General features: G+C 31.6%; 2 protein-coding genes and 1 pseudogene across 3 annotated transcripts; all 3 read left to right on the forward strand.

The window, feature by feature from the left end:
• Positions 1–3,321: 3,321 nt before the first annotated feature.
• On the forward strand, positions 3,322–7,870 carry LOC142640549 ((+)-neomenthol dehydrogenase-like). Its single transcript, XM_075814691.1, has 5 exons — positions 3,322–3,357; positions 3,450–3,696; positions 5,662–5,730; positions 6,413–6,589; positions 7,312–7,870. Exons 1-5 carry the CDS (start codon positions 3,338–3,340, stop codon positions 7,690–7,692), a joined length of 894 nt encoding a protein of 297 aa, XP_075670806.1. The 5' UTR covers positions 3,322–3,337; the 3' UTR covers positions 7,693–7,870.
• Positions 7,871–10,295: 2,425 nt separating this feature from the next.
• LOC142640547 ((+)-neomenthol dehydrogenase-like) lies at positions 10,296–14,081 on the forward strand. 2 transcript variants are annotated; one of them, XM_075814689.1, is made up of 5 exons: positions 10,296–10,451; positions 10,536–10,782; positions 11,400–11,468; positions 12,158–12,346; positions 13,476–14,081. In XM_075814689.1, the coding sequence occupies exons 1-5, from the start codon at positions 10,432–10,434 to the stop codon at positions 13,854–13,856; spliced, it is 906 nt and encodes a 301-aa protein (XP_075670804.1). In that variant the 5' UTR covers positions 10,296–10,431; the 3' UTR covers positions 13,857–14,081. The 2 variants fall into 2 exon arrangements, with proteins under 2 accessions (XP_075670804.1, XP_075670802.1); XM_075814687.1 differs by lacking the exon at positions 10,296–10,451 and having other exon boundaries at positions 10,458–10,782.
• A 2,197-nt stretch (positions 14,082–16,278) lies between these two features.
• LOC142640224 (short-chain dehydrogenase/reductase 1-like) lies at positions 16,279–17,652 on the forward strand (annotated as a pseudogene).
• The last annotated feature ends 3,270 nt before the right edge of the window (positions 17,653–20,922 follow it).

Below are 20,922 nucleotides of genomic sequence, written 5' to 3' on the forward strand. Positions count from 1 at the left end.
ACTTAGAAGAAGCCTTTAAATGCACATACCTCACCTATGATGTCAAAATTTGTGTCCTCTAGGCTTGCCTAAAACAAAATCCAAAGACTACTTCTTGCACCAATCACTCAGGCATTATCAACAAAATAATAATAATAATAATTACAAATTAAAAAACTACCAAAAACAAAAGACAAAGTTACTTTCGGCGACCCAGTCATGATATGGGGCAATATATTCAACCCACCCGCGAACATCTCTCACAAAAAACAAACTGAAATTCCTTTTATTTAAGACTATTTTTGCATGCACTAACTCTTGAGAAAAAAATTAAAATAAAATTTTCATTTGAAGAAATATGAAACTATATACATAAAAAAATGTATGTTATACAAAGTTAATCTTATTTATATAAGAATTTTGATAGTTAATCACCCACAAAGTTATGATAGCTATTTAACATATAAATATTTATTTTATTATAATAGTTTCTTTGTACTTATTTGCTAAAAGTAATATCTACACACTAAAAACTTCTAAGTAAGATAACAAATATCATCATTTTCCTACCATAAGTGACTAATTTTTGCTAAGACATTATCACAATGTTAAAATTTTCGTAATAAATGATGTTATATGCTACAATTAAAATTCTTCATCAAATGCCTTCAAACTGTACACAATGAAAATTTTGTCATTCATACTCTTTTCTTTATCATTCTACATGAGTCTAGGTGCAATGTTTAGCTTACTTACTTTTTAATGAACACCCATTTTAGGCAAGAAAAGAAAAAAAGAAAAGAAAAAAAGATAACAAAAGGCATGTGTCATTGAATTTTCCATTAGATAAATTATAAGTTTTGAAGATTTAGAACTAAAAAATCAATATTCTCTAGGTAATAAATAAAACACCTTATATCACAATTCTAACTTTCTAAGCATTATTATCGTCTAAAACTCAAAATACGTGAAGAAAATTTTTGAGATTTTAAAATTTAGTGGGAGTATTTTAGATCTTACACAATTGATATATTTTAAGAATCATAAGCTTTCATTAGGGTTTAACTGAGAAAATAACAATATGACATATTTGTTATTTTCTAAAATATTAATGAAAAAATTGCTTTATTTTAAAGCTTAAGAAGGTATTGTTGAATGTTCAATTAGTGTATAAAACACTAATGAATGTTTAGACCCCTAATTTTAAATTAAACCAGCACAAGCTAATACCCAAACAATATATGTGCGGAACAATAGGTACAAACAAAAATCCAAACAAGTAAACAACTCTACACCATAATTAATCACAACATAGCAGCAATTAAAAGGTAAGAGTAAGGGTTAGAGAGATGTAAACACAAAGATAACACCAGCACGTGTTATCGAAGAGAAAACCGAAAAACTCGACGAAAAACCTCTTCACCGCCCTCCAAGCAATGAAATGAGCTACTAAAGAATAAAGTTGGGATACACAAATATCAATCTCCAAACTTAATCTACCCAATACACCTAAGCCCTTCAAACTTCTTGCTCCAACAAGGTTAAGCCTAACCGTGTCATTTTTAGCTTTCTAGATCCCACAATAAGTCCATTGCATCAACTAAGAGAATTGGTCATCTCTGAATTGCTTCCTAAGAACCAAAATACCTACTCACTAATATGGGTATGGTGAGATAAGGATTTGGCTAATGAACCTCTCAAGGGTATGTCAATGGAAAGGGTGAGAGTAGAGGAATTTGAAGAATCAAAAGTCTAAGATTGTGGATGAGTCAATTTTAGTTTTCTTTAGGATTTCTCTCTCAAAATTCTCTTTGGAAGCTCTCTACATTTGGTGGGTATAAGGGTATTTATAGTAGGGTACGTGAGGAATGTGAAAGTCATTTTTCTGCAAAACAGAGCATTTTGGCGACTAGAACAAGTCGCGAGTTAACTGTCAAGTCAAATTGTACTTTTTGTCCTATATTGCTCCAGTTGTCGTGACCCTTTAGCTTCCTACTTGCTTTACATGTGTGGCACTTTGGCGAATTAGTCGCGAGATCCAGTTGCGAGACACATCTTGAATGTACACAACTTGAGTTTCTTCACATTCTCTCATACACAACCCTTACATTATTCTCACCTAAATATAGAGTATCTAATTGCTAAAATTACAAGCAAATTTGGCACGGAATAAAGCCAACACATGGTTGAATAAATTCAACCTTACAATTGTGTATTACTCCAAACATAAAGGATAAAAAGTGTTTTAATCCTAAGTTTTTTTTTTTTTTTGGTATAAAACTATGTGTTTTCACGTAAAATGGTATGTAAAGATAAAAATACAATAAAAAATACAAAAAGTCAACCCAAAAAAATTGTATGTAAAACAGTAAATTTTGGTTTAACAAAGTTAACTAAAAAAAAAAAAAAAGTCTAGAAACACAACAAAATGGTACAACATTTTTATAATAACTTTATAATTTTTTTATATTTTATTTTGAGTTGTAAAGAATTGACACTTCAATAGTTGTGAATATATTATGACGACAACAAGATGTCTTAATATTTTTACAAGGGAAATGTTGTTTACAATATTTTCTCAACAAATTATAAGCAGTAGATTGTTATGAGTTGTTATTGGTGGGTAAAAAATAATTTCATTGGTAATTAAAATTAGAACCAATAACAATCTACCACAAATGATTTGTTATGAAAGTATTGTGAGAAATGTTATGGATGTAACATTTTTTTTTCCAATATCTTTATTTTTGGTTGTGGTTGATTCCAATATAATATTTTATTTTGACCCATAAGGAATTAACATTTCAAAAATTATGAAAATATTGTGAAAATTTGTTGTATATATATATAAACAGGGTCTCATATGTATATATAAAAAAAATTAGAAAAAGAAAGTTGACCTGGTGATATTACTAAAAAAAAAGGAAGAAAAAGAAGGTCAATGAATGGTACATATTGAACAAATCAAAAAAATATTTTAACTATTAGTGAGAAATATTGTGGATATGACATTTTTTTTCCAATATTTTTATTTTTAAATGTGATTGGTTCTAATATGATATTTTATTATAACCTATAAAGATTTAAAATTTCAACAATTATGAAAATATTGTGACAATTTGTTTATATATATATATAAACAGTGTCACGTATGTATATAAAAAAAATAGAAAAGAAAAAAAAAAAGTTAACCCGGCAATATTACTTAAAAAAAAATAAAAAGAAAAAGAGGGCCAATAATTAAACAAACCAAAAGGTTGTGTAGCTACTACCGTAGTTTTACACAGTTACGCTTTCTATATATAGAAGAATTAAGCACAGCTTTCACCGTTGCAAAGTGTCCCAAGTTTTATCATCAATGGCAGAAGCTACAAAGAAGTACTTTGCTTCTTCTTTCATGGTGTTTTCGCAATAGTGCCATGACACAATGTTTTATTTATGCTTTTCTTTTTCTTTTTCTTTTTCCTCAGGTATGCAGTTGTTACAGGGGCCAATAAGGGGATTGGCTTCGAAATATGCAGGAAGTTGGCCTCAAATGGGATCGTGGTGGTGCTAACTGCTAGAGATGAGAAAAAAGGCCTTGAAGCCGTTGAAAAGCTGAGAGAGTGTGGGCTATCTGACCACGTTGTATTTCATCAGCTTGATGTGGCGGATCCTGCTAGTATAGATTCCTTTGCAGATTTCATTAAAACCAAATATGGGAAGCTCGATATATTGGTACTTTCGAAATGTTTCTTGTGGTTTAACTAGCCATTTGAATTACTATTTGGAAACCGAGATTCTTATTATTATTATTATTTATGTATGTTATTAACATGCCTGCTATATTTTGAATCAACGGGATATTATTTACTATTTAATCCATAAAGTTTTGTCTTTCTTACATAGTTTTAATATAAAAAAAACATGAAATTTAAGTATTTTATAGATGATATAGTCACTGACTTTTGATCCTTCTGAAATTTTGCAAGCATGAAGAGCATAATAAGAAAATATAATCTGATGGTTATCTATATATATATTGTGTTGTGGAATATTACTTAAAGTTAATCTTAAATTAACTCTTTGAATATGAATGACAAAGAAGAGGAAAGAGGGGCAGAAGATATTGGAAATTTTAATATGATAAATGTGTAGACGGTAAAGACTAAACAAAAAACACAACCTTGCTTTAAATTGCCTAAAAATCTGCACCTATCAATCGATGAATTTTCAACAAGAACTAAAGCTTTGTTGTAAATTGCTCTTGTTATAATCCCATCTTATCTACAAATTTTAAAATTTGATGTGATTGATCAATTATCAATATAATAGAGACTCTCAATGATACTTGCTTTGGCAGTGGCAACTACAAGAATTTTTTCCAGAGTGTTCCTCAAGAGAAATACATTACACAATCTAATAAAAAGAAAATTTTATATATTGACAACAACAACAATAACAATAAAAAAACACGCAAATACATAAAATTTTACAGCATAAAACTTATGAAGTTCAGTTGTGGTTGTTGTTAGAGTTACTAAACAAGGATGGACAACGATGGTTTGATTTAGTTTTAGTTTAAATTTTGTAATGACTTGTAAATCTGCGAGGCAATGAGGATTTTTTTTTTTATAATATTTGTTGAATTAAAAACGTAATCGTGTTGGTGTTGGAGTAGTGATAGTCTTAATCTGAAATGAGATTGTTCTTGTATTGGGCTTTTCTATTGGCATTTGGTTTGTGCCTTGTTAGTGGTTTTATTATAATTTTTTTTTCCAGATTTTCGTTCAAGTTTTTTTTTTTTTTTTGGGTTTTTCATGGTTTTATAAATCAGTATAGTGAAATAACCGAAAAAGAGACTGGCTATCGGTTTTTTGGTCGAACTAAGATCTGACTGATGGTTGAACTGGTGATGTCATAAATAATATAATTAATAAAATTTTAAATTATATAAATAAAAATATAATAAGTTTATTACTAATAATATGATAGAAAAATGTAAAAACATAATATTTAGTGACACTTTTCGTATAAATTTAATCAAATTTCCTTAGAATGGACAATCACATTTTTAATTATAATCATAAATATAAAAAGTTTATTATATATATAATGAATTAATTGATGTTATATAAAAATTAAGTAACCTTTTAAGTTTATTCATTTAATTAACTAAAACTACTATTTTTTTCTAATCAAAATTATCAAAAAAAGAAAAAAGAAAAGTAGTTGTACAATGAAACAAGCTAAATTTACGTGACTTTGACCAATTAGTTGTATAATATATATTAAAATGTTTTTGAGGAAAAGTAGTCGTACAATGACAGTGTGTCAGGTAAAGCAAAAACTAAAAGTAAAGCCATAGTATATGCTTAAAAGAATATAAAAGCATGTGATTCTTTTTGCTTGAAAGACTCTAATGTATTGTTAAATTACTCAAATTATGAACCAAAATTTAATTTTATTGACATAAAAAAAATTCAGGGTGTTCCAATTTTTTTTTTTTTAAAGGTAGATAAATACAAAATTTTAAATTATTATGTATAATTTTTTATTTTTTTTCAGGTCAGGTGGTCCTGGGACCACCCTAGCCATAAGGTGGTGCCGCTCCTGTGCTTCAGGTCATCTTGTTCATGATCCTGTTTTTGGTTTAATTTACAAAATAAAATAAATGATGACAAATCTTAAAATTCTATGCAGGTCAACAACGCCGGGATCTCTGGATCTATAATAGATGCAGATGCTTTAGCTGCTTCAGGTCTTGGTATGGTAAGTTATGAAAGTATAATATTTTTTCATTGCCAAAAAATAAGAAAAGGGTGAGTGGACTAGGATGTAACTTTGAGAAAGAGTGACTTGACTATAACTTCAGGATTAGACATTATCTTGTTATAACTCTCGTTGATCGTTGTAGTTAATTCCTAATAAAGTAAGAAAAAATCTTAAGCCAAATCATTATTATTCAGCCAAAGCTCTGTTGCAGATTGAAAGTAAATAACCTATTAGGTTGCGGGTTCAAGTCTAGAAATCAGGCTCTCCAATAAAAATTAGGACTAAGGTTATCTACCAATCACCTTTCTCAGACTGCACAAAAAGGGATTTTGTGCATTAGGTATGACTTTTTATTGATATTGGTCATGTTCTAGAAAGAAACCCCTATAGAACCACACTAGCATCAATTAACTTTGACTAAAGCGGCTTTGGTCAAAGTTAGCGTATTGTGTCTGGTAGCTGCTTAGCTTTTTCTAATTCCTTGTTGCACTCCCTATGAAATCTTGCAATGTTTGGCCACAAAATTATGGAAGCTTTTACCATAAGTATAGTGTGTTTGGGTCTTCAGACTTGGGTTGGGAAGCTAACTAGGTACTGTTGTTAAGCAACCTGTCTCTGCCTACCATTTTCTTTGTACAATTGGCTTGGAAGAGAATGAATTTTCTTCTCATTGATGCAGGAAGGTGCCAATGTGGATTGGAGTAAAATAGTGACCAACTCTTATGAGAGAGCTGAAGAGTGCCTAAAAACAAACTACTATGGCGCCAAAGGAATGATTGAAGCACTTCTTCCAATCCTCCAGTTGTCCAATTCACCAAGGATTGTTAATGTTTCCTCTTCCGAGGGACACTTAAAGGTATGAAACTGCAGCCAAAATTTCTGGAAACGTTATTAGAACTTAGAATTAATTTTTATACAAGTTTTGATTTGGTTTTGAAATTTATTACAAGCAAATGTCCTGGAACGAGCCAACACTAAATCCCAATCAAAAGTGGATGGTTCAACTTATAACTGGCTTAAGAATAGATCCATGTGTCATTATTTGTTTCAGTGCCACTTGAAACTTCACCAATTTGAGTCCCATCTAAGTGTCACGTACTTTTTTTTTAAATGACTGGATAGTGGATACGTATGTACTTAAGCCATTTGTGGTTTGAGGCAGATTCATTTCACGATCTAAAAAGTTGATCTTTGCCCTCGTGAGGTTATCTTTGTTGTGCTTCCATAACACATTTCCATCCCAACAGTTAAAACGTCGAAATAAACCCCATTCTCTCTCTCTCTCTCTCAACACCCGCACACATTCTGCCACCAAACTCAAATGGCTGCCAGTTTGGAACCCAATGGCTGCCTCTCTGTTTCTTTGTTACTAATTAATCACTATTTTCTGTTTTTTTAAGTTACTACCTTTCTTTCTTACAAATTGATGGGACTATAAGAAGCACTCCTCTTATTTACTTTCTAAAAGAGGTGTAGAGTCTCTTTTCTTCTTCTTCTTTGTCTTTTTTCATATTAAACTGTAATTCATTTTCCCATTAATCAAAAATTAAAGTGAGTTTTCTTCTTCTGCTGTTTCAGAAAATACCAAAAGAATGGGCTAAAGAAGTGTTAGGTAATGCTGAAAGCCTAACAGAAGAAAGGGTAGATGAGGTATTGAATGAATATCTGAAAGATTTTAAAGAGGGTTCCTTGGAAACCAAAGGCTGGCCTAGATATTCGTCTGCCTATATAATTTCAAAAGCAGCTATGAATGCCTACACAAGGATTGTGGCCAAAAAGTTCCCATCTTTCCGAGTCAATTGCCTCTGCCCTGGCTATGTCAAGACAGATTTAAACCACAACACTGGCTATTTGACGACTGATGAAGGTGCTGAAAGTGTTGTGAAGTTAGCGCTCCTGCCCAACGATGGTCCTTCTGGCCTCTTCTTTTCTCGGAATGAAGTGACGACTTTTGATTAAGATTTTTCATTTCTACCACTTCTCAAAGATATAAATACTAATAAATCTGTACTTTTCCTAGAATTGTTTACTTTCTATGTTTTGAATCTCTATTTTATAGGCTATTTGAAAGCCAATGTCATAAGTATGCAAAGAATACCGATCCGTAATTTATTAATTTAAGGTCTAAACAGCTCTTGTATTTTTAACATAAATTCAAGCTTTCAGTCCTTAAAGCACTTTTTTAGTGGGTCAAAGCACTTTATAATTGCAAAACACACCAACTCTTTGTATCGCTAGCCATACCTGCCTACGAAAGGCAGCTTATAGTAGTAAAGTCTTTGCATGATTGTGTATCACTAACCATAGTTGCAAACAAAATCTAAGAGCTTTGTAACTCGATGGACACTTTCTAATGTTTCCAACAAATTTGACTAAGGTTCAAAGCTAGCTGCAAGGTGGCTATCAGGACATGTCTATTAACATTTTGGTTGTCTTCACCCCTATTCTCTCTTACATTTATTTTGATTTTTTTTTGCTATGCTTTTTATTTTTTTGGCTTTTGTTGTGTTTCTCTTGAATTATCTCTCATATGACCATATCCAATAGTCAATCCGCTAGAAGGAATCAATAATGACTGGTAGCTTGGAATACAAGGCCATGTACCTTTGGCTTCTCAACTTGGAATGCTTCAGATATTTTTGGGATCATGATCTTCTAGATATAAGTTCTTTTCAACGTATTTATTCCGGGATCAGACAGATAGCTGATGGTGTGATACAGTGATGAGTGTGGCTGTGCAAATTTGACAATTCAAAAGAAGAAAGTGGTTAAGGAGTTTCCCTTGATAATAATTTCTGCGGTAGCTAAATCTAGAATTAGTGTATGTTTGGATAATGCTGAAAAGTACTTTTCAGTAGCGTTTCATATTTTTTAGTGGGTGATGTGCATTGTTCATGAGACTTATAAGTACTTTTTTTCTTTAAAACAATATTAAAATTAAGTTTCACGACACTATTTAAATATTTAAAAATTATTTTACTATAATGTTTTTAGTTTTTAGTTTTCAGTTTTCAATTTTCAGCAATAAGCAGTTTTTAAATATACCCTTAAAGAAATTTGACTTTTTTTTTTGGTTAAGACTAAGGGAGTCTAACTAAAAGATGACAGTAAATAGAATTGAATTACTTACCCCCAAATGAAAACAACAAAATTGTTGGAGGTGGCTCATATTTGTCAATCAGCCACAGAGTTGGGAGCCCTATGGGTGTCGTAAAAGAGTGGAGTGGCATGAGTGGAGTGGAGCACAGCAAGCGAAACAGAACAAAGCGAAGTTATAATGGATGAGATCTTAAAAAAAATACTAATATATATTTAGTTTATATCAATTTAGCAAACTCAAAAACCAACACCCTTCATTTTCAAGCAAACTCGTACTATTTCTTTGTCAAAACTCATACGGAGGCCTTCTAAGTTCTTCGAAATCTACCTTGTTGCCTATGCTTAAAATGATTTGTGAATGGCCTCTTATCACCTAAGTTGAGATGAATTACACTGGTTGTCCTTATATATGAACTTGGTGCTCATCATCTTTTACTGTTACAAAGATATCAAAACGCTAACCTTGCACTGATACTATATGTTGTGCAACAGTAGAAACAAAAGTAAATCAACAAATGCAAATAGTAAACATAAGAATTTATGTGATTTTATAAATTGCCTGCATCCGCAAGCAACGACAATGAGAAAAAATCTTACTACATAAGGGTGTAACTTTCAACACCAATGACTAAAGATGGAGATAACAGACGAAAAGTAGGCGGTTAATAGTTTAATTTATGGTCCAAAACCTCGTCGAAGAAGCATTCTTTTTTATATTATTTTTTGAGTTAGAACGTAGGAGAAGCATTTAAGTGCACATCATACCTCACCTATCACTATGATGTCAACATTTGTGTCCTCTAGCATAATTCATAGATTTTAGGATTACTAGGCGTAATCAATGACGACAATAAAAGAAGAAGCACCCTATTAAATTATTATACAAAAGAAAAGTGGTTTTCATATTTATTCGTTTAATTTTCTTCTTCTTTCTCACTCAGTTTAATTTTTTTCTTCTTTTTTCACAAGATTCCTATTTTAAATTGTGGTTAGTTCTAATATAATATTTTATTTTGACAATTAAAAATTTTAACAATTATAAAAAATATTGTTATAATTTGTTGTATTAATATATTATTATTTTATATATATATATATATAAACAATATCTCATATGTATATAAAAAAAATTGGAAAAAAAAATTGACCCGGCGGTATTACCCACAAAAAAAAAGGGGAAGGAAAAGAAAGCTGATAAGCTGTACGTACTGAACAAATAAAAAAGTAATGTAGTTATTTGTGGAAAGTGACGTAGACATAATATTTTTTATTTTACTGTTTTTTTTTTTTTAATTATAGTTGGTTCTAATATAATATTTTATTTTAATTTTAAAAATATTAAAATTTTAAAAATTATAAAACATTGTGATAATTTATTAATATAAACGAGTATCATATGTATATAAAAAAAAAAAAAAAAAAAATTGACCCGGCGATATTACCGAAAAAAGGAAAAAAAGAATGCCAATAAACGGTATATCTTGACCAAACCAAAAAGTAGTGTAGCCACTACTATAGTTTTACACAGCCACGCTTTTTATCTATAGAAGAATTAAGCACAGCTTTCACTATTGCAGAAGTGTCCAAGTTTCATCATCAATGGCAGAAGCTACAAAGAAGTACTTTGCTTCTTCTTTCATGGTGTTTTCGCAATAGTGCCATGACACTGTTTTATTTATGCTTTTCTTTTTCTTTTTTCTCAGGTATGCAGTTGTTACAGGGGCCAATAAGGGGATTGGTTTCGAAATATGCAGGAAGTTCGCCTCAGATGGGATCGTGGTGGTGCTAACTGCTAGAGATGAGAAAAAAGGCCTTGAAGCTGTTGAAAAGCTGAGGGAGTTTGGGCTATCTGACCACGTTGTATTTCATCAGCTTGATGTGGCGGATCCTGCTAGTATAGCTTCCTTTGCAGATTTCATTAAAACCAAATATGGGAAGCTCGATATATTGGTACTTTTGAAATGTTTCTGGTGGTTTTACTAGCCATTTGAATTACTGTTTGGAAACCGAGATTCTTATTCTTATTATTCTTGTTTTTTTATGTATGTTATTAACATGGATGATATATTTTGATTCAATTGGATATTATTTAATATTCAATTCATAAAGTTTTGTCTTTCATGCATAGTTTTAATATACAAAAACGTGAAATTTAAGCATTTTATTGATGATATGTATAACATTGCTTAAAGTTACTTTTAAATCAACTATTTGAATATGAATGACAGAGAAGAGGAAAGAGGGGCAGAAGATATTGGAAATTTTAATATGATAAAAGCGTAGACTGTAGAGACTAAACAGCAAACACAACCTTGCTTTAAATTGCATAAAAATCTGCACATCAACTCCATCGATGAATTTTCAACAAGAACTAAAGCTTTGTTGTAAATTGCTCTTGTTCTAATCCCATCTTATGTACAAATTTTAAATTTTCATGTGATTGGTCAATTATCAATATAATAGAGACTCTTGATAATACTTGCTTCAGGTCATCTTGTTCATGATCCTGTTTTTGGTTTAATTTACAAAATAAAATAAATGATGACAAATCTTAAAATTCTATGCAGGTCAACAACGCCGGGATCTTTGGAACTATATTAGATGGAGATGCTTTAGCCGCTTCAGGTTTTGGTAAGGTAAGTTATGAAAATATGATATTTTTTCATTGCCAAAAAATAAGAAAAGGGTGAGTGGACTTGGACGTAACTTTGAGAAAGAGTGACTTGACTGTAACTTCAGGATTAGACATTGTCTTGTTATAACTCTTGTTGATCATTGTAGTTAATTCCTAACAAAGTAAGAAGGAATCTTAAGCCAAATCATTATTATTCAACCAAAGCCATCTTGCAAGTTGAAAGTAAATAATCTATTAGGTTGCGAGGTTTGAGTCTAGAAATCAGTCTCTCCAATAAAAATTAGGACTAGGGCGGGTTATCTACCAATCACCTCTCCCAGACTCCACCAAAAGGGATTTTGTGTGCTAGGTATGACCTTTTTTATGATATTGGTCATGTTCTAGAAAGAAAACCCATATAGAACCACACTAGCATCTATTAACTTTGACTAAAGCGGCTTTAGTCAAAGCTAGCGTATTGTGTCTAGTTGCTGATTAGCTATTTAGGATTCCTTCTTGCGCTCCCTATGAAATCTTGCAATGTTTGGCCACAAAATTATGGAAAATTTTACCATAAGAATAGTGTGTTTGGGTCTTCAGACTGGGGTTGGGAAGCTAACTAAGTACTGTTGTTAAGCAAACTGTCTCTGCCTATCCTTTTCTTTGTACAATTGGCTTGGAAGAGAATGAAGTTGCTTCTTATTGATGCAGGTTGAGGAAGGTGCCAATGTAGATATAGATTGGAGTAAAATAGTGACCGACACTTACGAGTTAGCTGAAGAGTGCCTGAAAATAAACTACTATGGCGCCAAAGGAATGATTGAAGCACTTCTTCCAATCCTCCAGTTGTCCAATTCACCAAGGATTGTTAATGTTTCCTCTTCCGCTGGGCACTTAAAGGTATGAAACTGAAGATAAAATTTCCCAAACCCAAATTAGAACTTAGAATTAAGTTTTATACAAATTTTTTATTTGGTTTTGAAATTCATTACAAGCAAATGTCATGGAATGAGCCAAAACTAAATCCCAATCAAAAGTTGATGGTTCAACTTATAACTGGCTTAAAATGGCTAATTAATCATTATCATGGTTTTTTAAGGAAATTACTATCTTTCTTTCTTAACAAATTGATGGGATTATACGAAGCAATCCTATCTCATTTACTTGGTCCGTCTAGATTGAGGGGAAAGAGGGGAAGTAGAGTAAAGTAGAGTGGAATTAACCCAAAATTATGCTATGTTTGGAAGTTTTGAGGTAGAGGAGAGTAGAGGGGAGGAGGGAAAAGGGAAATAGTTAGTCTCCAACTTGTTTGAATGTTTTTAAAATTAAGTAAGGAGGGGGAATAATTAGCATTTTTATAGTTTGTAATTTTGTTAATATGGTAAGGGTAAATTAGGTAATTCATTTGGTCAAGGATTTCTTTGCTCTACTCTCCAAGAAATTATTATTTACACTGGGAGGACTGCTAATGTGATCCTTCCTGACCAATGAGTTGATGTTATCTATGCAAATGTATGTGTGAGCTTATTAATCAGCACAATGAATAAAAAATAAAAATTATCAGATGATGTCACATATGAATAAATAACATCATTTTATTGGTTGGAAGGTTAGGAAGGACTACGTTAGTAGTCCTCCTAATGGGCCTAATAATTTCTACTACTCTCCCTCCAAATCTCTCCAATTTGGGAGAATTAAAAATGAGAGTTTTAGTTAGAATCCCTCCAAATCCCTCTCCCTCCTCCCTTATAAAAACATTCAAATAAGGTAATTAAACTTACTCTTCCTCTTCTACTCTATTCCTCTCTACTCTTCCTCCATCCAAACAAACTATTAATTAGTTTATCTTCAGCCAACTCTACTTTACTTCCCTTTACTCCCCCTCCCTCCTCAATCCAAACGGGCACTAAGAGATGCAAAGTCTCTTTCTTCTTCTGCTTTTAATTTTTTTTTTTAATTAAACTATGATTCATTTTCCTAATAATCAAATTAAAGTGACTTTTCTACTTTTCTTCTTCTGCTGTTTCAGGCAATACCAAGCGAATGGGCTAAAGAAGTGTTAGGTAATGCTGAAAGCCTAACAGAAGAAAGAGTAGATGAGGTATTGAATGAATATTTGAAAGATTTTAAAGAGGGTTCCTTGGAAACCAAAGGCTGGCCTAGATATTTGTCTGCCTACATAATTTCAAAAGCATCTATGAATGCCTACACAAGGATTGTGGCCAAAAAGTTCCCATCTTTCCGAGTCAATTGCCTTTGCCCTGGCTATGTCAAGACAGATATAAACCACAACAATGGCTACTTGACAACTGATGAAGGTGCTGAAAGTGTTGTAAAGCTAGCTCTCCTGCCTAACGATGGTCCTTCTGGCCTCTTCTTTTCTCGGAATGAAGTGACAACTTTTGATTGAGATTATTCATTTCTACCGCTTCTCAAAGATATAAATACTAATAAGTCTGTACTTTTCTTGGAATTGTTTACTTTCTATATTTTGAATCTCAATTTGATAGGCTATTTGAAAACCAATGTCTAACGTTGATGTCAAAAAATGTATGCAAAGAACACGTTTTTTCACTTGGGGTATGTAATGTCAATTATATGCTTTTTGTAATGAAACTTTTAAAAATCTTTCGTCTGTTGGTGTGGATGAGTGTGTTTCAAACACTTTTGCTCTTTGTTGCCTGTTCTAAATTGGTTGGAATTGAGTTCGCTTACGTGTTTATATCGATTTTAATTTCTTGAAATATTGGACTTAAGGCTTATACATATAACTCATGAGCGGCTTGTCATGATGCATGTGTGTAAGATCCAACAAGTTTTGTTTTGGGCCTTAATTTTTCTCTCTTTTTCAGCTTGTTAGTGTTCATTCACTGTTTGGATTAGCAAGCTGGGCATTTAATGTGCACAGGGACTGTTGGACTTCGGCCCATTAGGAACCCACTAGCCTATTTAATATAACATATTTTTAGAACTCTTTTAGGCAATTGAACACCCACGTGTCCATTTTTTCCTTGTCTAATATAATACGCTTTCTCCCATTAAAAAAAAAAAAATAGAATACGCTTTCAAGGATCAAATCTTCTAGAGTTCCTAAAGAACTTTACCGTATAAAATTCTCTTCATCTTGACCATTCATTTTGAATTAAATGGTTGGTATTATGCCATATCATTAATTCATTAATAAAATCCTTAAAATAACAGTGTTACATTAACAATTAAAAACCACATCTTTTTTATTATATTTTAATTTAGTATTTTACATATATTATCTTCTTATAATTTCGGAAGATATTATAAAAACCAACCAAGTAAACATTTAATATATTTAGTATATACCTGTTTTCAATTTTTAGCTTTATTTCAAGCAATATAACAAGTTAACAAAGGAGATGTGATGGAAAAAAAACATCTGGTCATTTGCCAACCTTATGTCGGGTTCGTTGCCATCAGTTTTGATTAATGTTGAAAGTTGAACTTTTAAACCTCACCTATGCTGCTGTGCACCAATCTATCAACTATAAAAATGTTGTCAAAATTTGTGTCCTATACTTACTAAAAGAAAAGTGTTATATTCATAACATTTTCACAATACTTTCACAACAAATCATAAGTAGCTAATTGTTATTAGTTCTAATTTAAACCTATTACTTGAATTATTTTCTTGCTCCATCAATAACAACTAGTAACAACCTATGTACATATTAAGATTTATTGTGAAAATGTTGTAAATATAGAATTTCGCTTACCAAAAACAAAAGCCAAAGTAAAATTTTGCACCAATCACTCAGATGATATCAACTAAAAAAAAAAAAAAGTTTGGTCAAATTTTGTGTCCTAGGCTTACCGAAAACAAAAACAAAAGTTACTTTTTTGCTAACCAAGTCATTATTTTTTATTTTTTGATGGGAACCCAGTCATTAGTATGGGGCACAATTCAACCCACACGTGAACATGTCTCACAGCTGAATTTCTTCTTATTTAAGAGCTTAGTACTGCTTTCTCTTGTTACAAAACTGTCCCAAGTTTTACCATCAATGGCAGAAGCAACAAAAAAGTACTTTGCTTCTTCTTTGATGGTGTTTTCGCAACAGTGCTGTGACACGGCAATTTATTTATACTTTTTCTTTTTATTTGTTTTGATTTTGGACTATCTTTTTTTTTTTTTCAGGTATGCAGTTGTTACAGGGGCCATTAAGGGGATTATGGACTACTAAACCAACCCGTTGGGTTCAATTATAAGGCCTTACAAACAGCTAAACCAACCCATTGGGTTCAATTATATTCAAATTAGGGGACGCATAACTCGCTTGTAGCCGCAGGTCACAATTACTCAATTACAATACATTTTGTTAAGTTATTGGTGCCATTGTTAATGTAATTTTTAACAAAGTAAGAAAAAATCATTGCACTAAAACGGGGGATGCTTAAATATCCATCTTTCTTCAGCCAAAGAGCATTGGAGTTTGAAAGTGGATATCCTAGTGAAATTGCCAAGAAAAGATGTACAAATAACTAAAGAAAGAAAATTCTTGGGGACTTTCAATGCCATACCTTTCTCTATATCTGATTTTCTTACTAGAATTCCTTGGAATCATCCTAACATCCAATAGTAAGTTGCTTCAAGGACTATTTTAGTTTAATCTAATTATTTAATTTCAAAGGCTCTTAACCAAATTAGATGCAGTTGTTTAGCTTCACAGCTTTACCAAATTCCTTGTGCCTCTGATAAGATCTTGCTATATTTAGCCATTAATTGGTGAACTATTTAAAAATATGACATACCTGTAGCATTCTGCAGATAAAATTTTGCTAGAAGGATTTTATTCTTGCTAATGGGGGTTGTGGAGTTGGGCATTACAAGGAAAATAGTCAATCTACAGGGTCCTATCCAGTATATGCTTTGAATTTGAAGTATGGCGTGTTAACTTCCAGAAGGACTAAGTTTTTTCTTATCAATGCAGGAAGGAGTAGAAGTTGATTGGAGTGCAATGCTGACTCAAACGTATGAGTTAGCTGAAGAATGTCTACAAACAAACAACTATGGCGCCCAAAAGAATGGTTGAAGCGCTTATTACTTTCCTCCAGTTATCTCATTCACCAACGATTGTCAATGTTTCATCCTTCATGGGGAAGCTAAAGTTACCAGAAAGCATCAATTGCGTATTTATGGCACCCTGATGAAAAGCTCAATCAAGTCTTGTACAAGTTATCAATTTAGTTTGAATACAGTTATGCTGAATTGAAAGCAGATGATTCTGCTTGAGATTGGCTTAAATCGAGTCTTAGACACACGCGATTAAATTTGATGCTACTGAAAATTTGGCCAACTTGAGTCTCTCCGATGATTCTGTCTACAACTGGAGAACTAACATAGACTCATTGTTTCACCTTGGTCTACTCCAACAGGAACAGTGATACTTCAAATACCAATGATCAACACTTTCGATTAGGGGTGGTCCTATTATTTATTGCATAAAAAAAATTATTACTGATTTATGTTGTTGGTAATGTTGATAAAATAATATTGTTAATGTAGTGGATACTGGATACTTTGAGACGAAAGCCACGCATAACTAGATATAATCTGTTTCTATACAAATATGAGTATATTCCCTTGGAAAATTGAGGGGAAAGTTTTCCTTCCGTTTTTTCTTATTAACTAACTGTTTTTCTTTCAAAAAGTAATTCGTGTTCTCTCAAAATGGTATTCATGGAATCATATGAAACACTCCCTATAGATATGGAATTTTTGTTTTGACATTAAATTGTGAATAATTCTCCCATTAAAAATTAAAAAATAAATTATCTTCCAATGTTTTTCCAGGAGATACCAAATGAATGGGCTAAAGGAGTGTTAATTGATGCTGAAAGCCTTACAGAAGAAAGACTGGATGAGGTATTAAGTGAGTTTCTAAAAGATTTTAAGGAGGGTTCCTTAGAAGCAAAAGGTTGGCCTGCTTATGCATCTGCTTATATAGAGTCTCCGAAGCAGTTTTGAATGCCTTCACAAGGATTCTGGCCAAGAAGTACCCACATCTTTCTGCATAAATTGCGTTTGCCCTGGCTATATCAAGACAGACATAAACTACAACTGTGGTATCTTAGCAGTTGAAGAAGGTACTGAAAGAATTTTAAGGCTAGCACTGATTCCAAGTGGAGGACCTTCTGGCCTCTTCTTCTCTAATAATGAAGTGACACCATTTTAATTGAAGACAGTCTGTTTCTATAGACTATCAAAATACTTGACCCTCTAATGGCTATACACTTCCCCTTGGGCTTATGTTCTGTGTCTATGATTTGTGATGTAATAATAAGGCTATGCCTCTGTTAAGTCTCTTATCAATACGGGTTCTTTCAGGAAGAATCAATCTGTTTCTGGTGCTTCTTGTAAGCCAATGTTAGTTCTTGGTGATGATATGTTTCAAGAGAAATGTTACTGGTTTGCAAGGGATTGTCACAAACAGTTGAGGGACCTTCCTCAATTACACTAGCTAAAAAATAAAAGGAGATAATCATAACAATTGTCAAACTTTTAATTATCCAGTCTCTCACATTATCATTCACGAAAATCCCAAATACTCTCTCTCTCTACCAAAAATTAAAATTGGAAATTAAGTTTTTGTTTTCCTTCATCATGCCATGCATCACCTTACCAAAGTTAAATTAAAACTTATATTAAAAACATAAATAAATCTACATTTTATATGTATTTAAAAGCTAAGACTTAACATTTAATATTGCTATGCTCCTGTTGAGCCATCTTATCAGCCACATCATATTTTTTTCTTGTTCTTTTTAAATCATTTTTCTCTCTATCATTGTTTAATTTTTTTTTATATAAAATAATTAAGTACAAGTCATGGACAAACATTATTATTCATTAGATACAAATATTTGACTATTTAGCTACCTAAATTGATTTCAACTTTCTGTTTTCTTCTTTCTAATTTCAAGTAATTTTTTTTAAAATTGAATAATTCATTATCTTTTTAATGGATAAAATTAACATTTCAAATGTCCCTTCATTTATCTACCGCTATAGTGTTTCCTTTTCCAAAATTTCAGTTTTTCACAACCTTCTCTCTCTCTCTCACTCATACATTGATTATTTATTTAAGTTTTGTAATGTTATATGATAGGTCAAGAATGTATTAACCCCTTTGGTAAATTAATCATTTAATTAGCCAAGTTAATTAATTAGATTCAATTACATGCAATAAGCATGATAGCACAAAAGAATTACCAACTAAGTTAAATGCAGCGAAAAATAAATTTGACAAAGGAGATTTGTTTACGAATGGGGAAAACCACTGAGGCAAAACCCCACCGGGTGAATTTAAGGTCACCACTCTCGAGAATCCACTATTATTAAAACAAGCGGTTACAAGTAAAAGGAATCCTAAAACCTAATATCAACATACAGTTAAACCTTTACCCCAATACCCAATTGGAATTGTAATGTAGTGACAATCTCTCCTTTCAATGCACGGCTTCGAGTACGTGACTAACCAATTGATGCATGAATCCAAGTACGTGACTAACACAACAACTTGAGGAAGATGTTGGCTGCAAAGTTTTTCAGTTCATCCAATGATGAAAATCAAGAAGTTCCTTGGTTACAAAACCCTTGCCACAAAGACACAGTAACTTCTACAAAGAATATGATGTACTAGGGCAAATTGTATCCGGTCACAATATGCATGAATAATCACTTTGCATCACAATTGCAACAACACTTAGACGGCCTTTAAAAGAATCCTTACATACGTCTAGGGTTGTGAAAAAAGAAACCCTACACAAATACACTTGGATATGCGTGAAATCAGATTTGAAAATCTGAATTTCGTAGTTCTCGATAGATACAACTTCTGTCGAACTGCTGTCAAGCTCCAGTATTAAACCTCAACAAATGTGATCTATCGAGCTTTAATGAACAACATTTCTCTACTTCTTTCTTGAACAGATTTGCATGGTTTCAATACTAAACTTGAACTCTTGTTCCTTGAAGCAGTAAACTCATCCTCAATCTACCAAATTACAAGTACAGTGCATTTCGTCAAAGAATTAACCAATTTACATAACATATGTCTCAAACAATATCCACATATGTCCTAAGATTATATATATACCAATACACATTTTTAGATACAATCACTCATCACCTACAACAAAACATTTAGCACAATATTAATTGTTTTCTATATTTTTCAATCAGGTTTTAGTTTTCACCATTTTAAGAAGACATCAAGCATTAAACGTCTCTTCATTTATCTACCGTTATGGTGTTTCCACTTCCAAAATTTCAGTTTTTTACGACCTTATCTCTCTCTCACTCATACATTGATTATTTATTTAAGTTTTATAACATTATATATATATATATATATATATACACACATATACCAATACATTTTAGATACAATCGCCCATCATCAATTTAGCACAATACTTATTGTTTTCCATATTTTTCAATCAAGCTTTAGTTTTCACCATTTTAAGAAGACATCAAGCGTTAAGTGTCTCTTCATTTATCTACCTTATAGTGTTTCCTCTTCCAAAATTTCAGTTTATCAAAACCTTATCTCTCTCACTCATACATCGATTATTTATTTAAGTTTTATAATGTTATATATATACCAATACACCTTTTAGATACAATCACCCATTATCTACAACAAGAAATTTAGCACAAAACTAATTATTTTCCATATTTTTCAATCAAGCTTTAGTTTTCACCATTTCAAGAAGATATCAAGTATTAAGTTTCTCTTTGTTTATCTACCGTTATGGTGTTTCCACTTCCAAAATTTCAGTTTTTCACGACCTTATCTCTCTCTCACTCATACATTGATTATTTATTTAAGTTTTATAATGTTATAGATATATAGATATATATACCATTAAATTTTAGATACAATCACCTATCATCAATTTAGCATAATACATATTATTTTCCATATTTTTCAATCAATCTTTAGTTTTCACCATTTTGAGAAGACATCAAGCATTAATTGTCTCTTTGTTTATCTACTTTTATAGTGTTTCATCTTCCAAAATTTCAGTCTTTCACAACCTAATCTCTCCCTCATTCATATATTGATTATTTATTTAAGTTTTATAATGTTATATATATACCAATACACCTTTTAGATACAATCACCCATCATCTACAACAAAAAATTTAGCACAAAGCTAATTTTTTTCCATATTTTTCAATGAAGCTTTAGTTTTCATCATTTTGAGAAGGCATCAAGCATTACACGTCTCTTCATTTATTTACTGTTATGGTGTTTCTACTTCCAAAATTTCAATTTTTCACGACCTTATCTCTCTCTCACTCTCACTCTCACTCATACATTGATTATTTATTTAAGTTTTATAATGTTATATATATATATACACCAATACATTATAGATACAATTACCCATCATCAATTTAGCATAATACTTATTGTTTTCCATATTTTTCAATCAAG

Source organism: Castanea sativa, chromosome 6, assembly GCF_040712315.1.
Source record: "Castanea sativa cultivar Marrone di Chiusa Pesio chromosome 6, ASM4071231v1".
In the NCBI taxonomy this organism is placed as follows: domain Eukaryota; kingdom Viridiplantae; phylum Streptophyta; class Magnoliopsida; order Fagales; family Fagaceae; genus Castanea; species Castanea sativa.

What these genes read in the sequence shown, in the direction of transcription:
- LOC142640549 (XM_075814691.1), top strand. Translation starts at nt 3,338, where the DNA reads ATGGCAGAAGCTACAAAGAA. An exon ending in ATGGGAAGCTCGATATATTG is followed by an intron (nt 3,697 to 5,661) that starts GTACTTTCGAAA and finishes AATTCTATGCAG; the next exon opens with GTCAACAACGCCGGGATCTC. An exon ending in CTTCCGAGGGACACTTAAAG is followed by an intron (nt 6,590 to 7,311) that starts GTATGAAACTGC and finishes CTGCTGTTTCAG; the next exon opens with AAAATACCAAAAGAATGGGC.
- LOC142640547 (XM_075814687.1), top strand. Translation starts at nt 10,510, where the DNA reads ATGCTTTTCTTTTTCTTTTTTCTCAGGTATGCAGTTGTTACAGGGGCC. An exon ending in CCGCTTCAGGTTTTGGTAAG is followed by an intron (nt 11,469 to 12,157) that starts GTAAGTTATGAA and finishes TTATTGATGCAG; the next exon opens with GTTGAGGAAGGTGCCAATGT. An exon ending in CTTCCGCTGGGCACTTAAAG is followed by an intron (nt 12,347 to 13,475) that starts GTATGAAACTGA and finishes CTGCTGTTTCAG; the next exon opens with GCAATACCAAGCGAATGGGC.